We start from the raw sequence: 7,007 nt of genomic DNA, 5'->3' as shown, positions 1-7,007 counted from the left end.
GTAAATAATCACATCTGATTGATACACGTCTGACAAAACTCAAATACACACACACCTGTCTTACAAAGAGTTACAATTGATCCAATCAATCGTAACTCTATGGAAATCCATCAGTGTCATAATTTTTTGGGGGGGATATTTGCACAATGTCCTTTGGAAACAAAGAGAAGCACAGTGAATTTTCAACAAAACAATAAATGCATGAAATATGCATCATAGTTTAAAAATATTTTAAACATGAATAATAGATGTTGACGTAGCTGGCCGTCCATAGTTGTGATTGATCGGATCACTTGCAACTCTTGTAAGATAGTGCCCTGTTTCATTAAATCCTTCCTGGGTCTCATGTCATTACATAATATACACTTTGATGTTAGAGTACCCAAGAACACAGAATTTGCATTATAAAAAAAATCAAACTGAGCCATGTTACATAAAGCTTAGCAATTGATTGTGGGGTTGATTTTTACAATGCAATCAATCTTAGAAATCTGCCCAAAAATCAGTCACAAAGTTTAATGTAACAGAGATTTGATGGTTTTTAACTCACAGGTTTTTTGACGAGGGTTGGTTTTGCATCCGGAGTGTGTTCAGGGATCCAGAAGCTCGCCAATTCTTTATTTCTGCCATCAATCATGTTAGAAACCGACTTGGTACAGTTCCATGTCGACGCCTCGCCCGTCCTTGCTCGCTTAGCAGAAGAGGCTCCGCCAATGATACTACTCTCTGCGTAAGAAGAAAGCTTTGTACATTTTATATTATTATAAAAGAAGAATCCAGGCCCTGTCTTACAATGAGTTTTAGTTGAGCCAACCAATCTTAACTATGGAAAGCCAACGAACCAAGCATCTAGAATAATATCAATAACCAACATTTAGCTCTCCATAGTTCTCTACATCATAGCGTTTACGAACAAGTATCAATGTATTTGATATTTTCAGTACTCTTACAAATACATATACAAAAGGCATAAACAAGAAGGAAATAATTGAAAAAGAAGTAAGTTTCAAGGATTTTCTTCAATTTGTCAGTAGAGTTTGTTTGATGATATAATGAAAGAAGGGACGTTGTCGGATTCTTAAAGGGATTTATATCTAAATAAATAGAGTAAAATTCACAGAGCAAAATGCTGAAAATACGATTAAAATCAGATAACAAATAACAAAGTTATTGAATTTTAAAGTTTATAGATAATTTGTGAAAACAGTTATATGCACATCATCATGAATATTCATTAGGTGGGCTGATGATGTCACTTCCCCAGTTTCCCTTTTCTTATGTTATTACATGAATAATAAATGTTTCATTTTTTCAAACATGTGTAAATGATGTGTCTCCATTATGCGGCAAAGTTGCAGCAATAAATAACTGATGCACTTTATCAGTTGTCAATCCAATTGTTTTAGTTCTTGTTAGAAAATTTTTGCATAAACCTAATTTCATATCATGGAATACAAAAGAACAAGTGGGGATATGACATCATCAGCCCACCTAATAAATATTCATAAAGACATGCCAAGAACTGTTTCAACGGAATACTAGTAATGCAAATCTTTAAAATTCAATAACTTTGTTATTTGTTATCCGATTTTGATCAAATTTTCAGCATTTTGCTTTGTGAATTTCACTCTATTTTTTGAAATATAGATATCTCCAGCCTGGACTATCCCTTTAAGAAGCACTAGCAGTTAATATGCGATCACCAATTTTTGTAGGAGCCTTTGGAATGGCAAGCAAAGATGTATCCATTCAAAGCATTTTCTAAATAAGTTATACATATATGTATAATCATGCAAACATCGTATATCAGTTTGTTCTTCTCTGAAAATCACTATTTGACACAGTCCTATGTATCAGATGATCTTCGTAGGTTTGCATGGTGGAGTTTATCATTTGGAATAAGTTTACAGCTCACCATCTATAATATGAAGGGAAATGAAATAGGCAGAAAAATTGAAATGGAAAGACGAGATAGGATGACAAGAGGAAATTAGAGGTATTCATTTCTTGAAAGTGAGTGAAGTCCTGAAAAGGACTGTTAACCAGATGAGACAAGCTCTCTCTTCACTTCATCCTGCTACTACTCAAATCATCGCTTCTCAAGACATATTCAGCTCATCTCATCTGGTTTACAGTCCTTTTCAGGACTTCACTCACTTTTGAGAAAAGAATACCTCTAATTTCCTCTTTTCATCCTTTCTCGTCTTTCCATTTTAATTTGTCTGACTGTATTTCCTTTCCCTTCTTCATATTACACATGGTGAACTGTAAATCTTCTTTACGTTAGTCCTATATATGTTAACTTACCTGATTCTACAAAGTCTCGGACTCTCTTCAATTGTTGTGATTTCTTTCCATCTTCATCCAGTTTCTAAGTGAGAGGTTTTGGAATAAGAGGATAAATTATACACAGAGTTAAAAATTTCAACACAAGTAAATTTGTATTGAGGTGATCAAATGAATAACTGGTTAACAAAATATCAATCGATTCTCAAGAAAAAAAGAATCAGATATAGCTTTTAATATAAACAGTTTTGGTTGTAATCATATGAAAATAACAGTCCTTATTTCATTAATTTTCTATCATTGAAATACTTTCATTTATCTCTGCAAATTTCAAAAGTAGATTCCTGACTTTGCTTGCTTCAAACCTTATTTTAATAAGTTTAAATAATACAGAATCACTAAAAAGAAAGGTACCGGTAGCCTTTTTGCACGTTTTCATAAAATAATACAGGTGTTTTTTTCATTATCATTTATCATATTTCATTATTTCCCATCTATACTGTACTCTTTACACACTGTAAATATTTTGATTAGAATGTATGGTTGTAGTTCTATTGATATACTTGTAATTTCTTTTGTTGATAATGTTATTTCATCGCAATTAAAACTTTACTAGAATTTAATTCAGCATGAGGAAGAATTGGGTGGTCTGTCGTCTCAGTTTTCTTGAGCAACGTATATGAAATGATTTATTTACAAAAGAACTCCTTGATGATCTTCATAGTAATCACTGGAATAAACTTTAAACATGACAATAACAGTCATTCAGATAAGGATAGTCCTGATGATGATAATGACTACAATTTTGATGATGATAATGAGGAGGATGACTATAATGATCATAATCTTATGATGATGACAATGATGCTGCTGATAATGACGTTGATAATGATGGTGATGATGATGATGGAGATAATGATGGTGATGATGATGACGATGATGATCACGATGACGATGATGGTGATGGTGATGATGATGGTGATGATGGTGAGGAAGGTGATGACGATGATGATGATGATGGTGATGATGATGAAGATGATGATGATGATGATGGTGATGATGATGATGATGATGGTGATGATGATGATGATGATGGTGATGATGGTGATGATGATGATGATGGTGATGATGATGATGGTGATGATGATGATGATGATGATGATGATGGTGATGATGATGATGATGATGGTGATGATGATGATGATGGTGATGATGATGATGGTGATGATGATGGTGATGGTGATGATGATGATGATGATGATGATGGTGATGATGGTGATGATGGTGATGATGGTGAGGAAGGTGATGACGATGATGGTGATGATGGTGATGATGATGAAGATGATGATGATGGTGATGAAGATGATGGTGATGAAGATGATGATGGTGATGATGGTGATGATGGTGATGATGATGATGATGATGGTGATGATAATGAAGATGATGATGATGATGTTGATGATGATGAAGATGATGATGATCATGATGATGGTGATGATGATGATGATGGTGATGATGATGGTGATGATGATGATGATGGTGATGATGAGGAGGGGAGGAAAAAAAGAGGAGGTTGATGAATATAATGATAATAAGCTGGTTATGATGATGACAATGATGCTGCTAATAATGATGATGAAGAGATATATTTGCAATTACTTTCACTGATTAGGTTGTTATACCTGTAATTTCAATAACTTTTTTTTTAATAATCGGGCAATCGTGGTATTACATCATGTTCATGGATTGTTTGCTTTTAATTAAGTTATCATCAAAAAAGTGGTCTGCAGTTGCCCTTTTTTATGTGATTATGAAATAAAATAATTCAACATGCATTTAAGGCACCTGTTTGCCTGACGAAGAGGGGTCCCCACTTTTTTTTTTGAAAACTACACATGCATATGGGCCAAAAATTATAGGTCGGGCCCCCGAGGTGCAAAATTCTTAATACGTGCCTTGTGGCTCCGAGCATATAACACAAAAGGAGAAGGGGAAAGGAGGGAAGACAAGTGGAATGCCTCTGGCCGTCTCACCTGCATCACGCAGTTCAATATAGCAGCAGTGCTGACTTTGAAAACTACTCTAACTCACACAAGATGTTCAGTGATACTTGATTACTCTTATGTACAAGTTTCATGAATCAGATCCATAAACTTTCAAAGTTATGATGGTAATTCAACAGATACACCCAATTCGGCCAAAGTTCATTGACCTTTGACCTTGGTCATGTGACCTGAAATGCGCACAGGATGTTCAGTGATACTTGATTACTCTAATGTCCAAGTTTAACGAACTAGACCAATAAACTTTCAAAGTTATGATGGTAATTCAACAGATTTCCCCGATTCGGCCAAAGTTCATTGACCCTAAATGACCTTTGACCTTGATCATGTGACCTGAAACTCGAACAGGATGTTCAGTGATACTTGATTACTCTTATGTACAAGTTTCATGAATCAGATCCATAAACTTTCAAAGTTATGATGGTAATTCAACAGATACACCCAATTCGGCCAAAGTTCATTGACCTTTGACCTTGGTCATGTGACCTGAAACGCGCACAGGATGTTCAGTGATACTTGATTACTCTAATGTCCAAGTTTAACGAACTAGACCAATAAACTTTCAAAGTTATGATGGTAATTCAACAGATACCCCCGATTCGGCCAAAGTTCATTGACCCTAAATGACCTTTGACCTTGGTCATGTGACCTGAAACGAGCAAAAGGATGTTCAGTGATACTTGATTACTATTATGTCTAAGTTTCATGAATCAGATCCATAAACTTTCAAAGTTATGATGGGAATTCAACAGATATCCCCAATTCGGCCAAAGTTCATTGACCCTAAATGACCTTTGACCTTGGTCATGTGACGTGAAACTCATGCAGGATGTTCAGTGATACTTGATTAACCTTATGTCCAAGTTTCATGAACTAGGTCCATATATTTTCTAAGTTATGATGTCATTTCAAAAACTTAACCTCAGGTTAAGATTTCGATGTTGAATCCTCCAACATGGTCTAAGTTCATTGACCCTAAATGACCTTTGACCTTGGTCATGTGACATGAAACTCTAATAGGATGTTCAGTAATACTTGATTAATCTTATGGCCAAGTTTTATTAACTAGGTCCATATACTTTCTAAGTTATGACGTCATTTCAAAAACTTAACCTCAGGTTAAGATTTGATGTTGACGCCGCCGCCGCCACCGCCGCCGCCGCCGTCGCCGTCGGAAAAGCGGCGCCTATAGTCTCACTTTGCTTCGCAGGTGAGACAAAAAACAGGAGGGCAGCCGCACAGCCACCGTACGCTCGACGTACGGCCGCCGTAGACCATTCTACGCCATGCTTACGGCTAGTCTAATTTCTACGGCGAGGGTAGAAAAGAAAAAATGTCATAACTCCGCGTTAAAATTCTACGGCCTGTAAAAAGTAGGATTCCGCCGTATGTCGACCTTGCGGTCACCGCAGAAATCTCTCGATTTCAGGTGTCTACGGCCGCCGTAGAGCAAATGTGACCAAGGTTTAACTAACGAGAAGGATGAAGGACTTTGTGGAGCGTTGTGGCCCAGTGGATTAGTCTCCGGACTTTGAAACAGAGGGTCGTGGGTTCAAATCCCAGCCATGGCGTAGTTTCCTTCAGCAAGAAATTTATCCACATTATGCTGCACTCAACCCAGGTGAGGTGAATGGGTACCTGGCAGGAATTTATTCCTTGAAATGCCACCGCGCTGTAAAAAGGCTGCGGGGCTAAAGCCAGGGTAATAATATCCAAATCCTTTGGAAGCGCATAGAGACGTTATTTATCATGTGTTATGCGCTATACAAGAACTGTCTATTATTATTATTGAAATGGAGGCACGACTGCTGGGATCATCAGCATTCTTCCAGAATCTCGGGTAAAGGTAAAGTAATATATATCATAATTTAATTTTGTGTCTAAGATGAATGAGAGAAAGAAAAAAGAAAAAAAAGGAAGTATGAATATAATAATATTAGTCAGTTCTTGTATAGTGCATTACACATTATGAGTAACGTCTCTATGGGCTTCCAAAGGACTTGGATATTATTACCCTGGCAGTAGCTCAAGCAGCTTTCACGCGCTCAGCATTATAAAGCATTATAAAGCACAATAATGAACAATATAACTACAGCAAAAACCATACAAGGATTAAGTGCTATTTTAAGTTTTGATCTATCAATCCAAGACATGATCATATCTAAATACTAAATCTAATATCAAAACAAATACTGGGAAGCATTACATGAAAATTATGTCAGTGATTTTTACTCAATTACTTGCTTTCAGCCAATCAGATGCAAGGATTTACAGTAGCTTATAACAATAGTCCTTATAAATCAATGAATATCTAGGTCCTGTCTTACATTGATCACGCCACAACTGGGCGTTAGGGCATGTGCCTGTAATCCAAGCTACGTGGGGAAGTTACAAATTGATGCAGAGGTTTGAACCCTGGTCACGTCTTTCGGATGGTGACATTAAAGGTCGGTCCCAGACGTAAATAATCATATCATTCTGATTGATAAACGTCTGACAAAACTCAAATACACACACACCTGTCTTACAAAGAGTTACAATTGATCCAATCAATCGTAACTCTATGGAAATCCATCAGTGTCATAATTTTTTGGGGGGATATTTGCACAATGTCCTTTGGAAACAAAGAGAAGCACAGTGAATTTTCAACAAAACAAT

At 36.3% G+C, this 7,007-nt stretch overlaps 1 protein-coding gene across 1 annotated transcript in view; it reads right to left on the bottom strand.

Annotated features, from left to right (window-relative positions):
- Window positions 1–292: 292 nt before the first annotated feature.
- LOC121421140 (nitric oxide synthase-interacting protein homolog) overlaps window positions 293–7,007 on the bottom strand; it is a 59,516-nt gene continuing 52,801 nt past the window's right edge. The window contains exons 8-9 of the mRNA XM_041615796.1: window positions 2,308–2,371; window positions 293–726 (exon numbers count right to left, since the gene is read on the bottom strand). Coding sequence (XP_041471730.1) covers window positions 542–726; window positions 2,308–2,371 — 249 coding nt within the window. The 3' untranslated portion in view covers window positions 293–541. The remainder of the gene's footprint in view (window positions 727–2,307; window positions 2,372–7,007) is intronic.

This window comes from Lytechinus variegatus, chromosome 9, assembly GCF_018143015.1.
Source record: "Lytechinus variegatus isolate NC3 chromosome 9, Lvar_3.0, whole genome shotgun sequence".
NCBI lineage: Eukaryota > Metazoa > Echinodermata > Echinoidea > Temnopleuroida > Toxopneustidae > Lytechinus > Lytechinus variegatus.
Note: the sequence above shows the minus strand (reverse complement) of the source record. Positions and strands in the feature narration are given on the sequence as shown.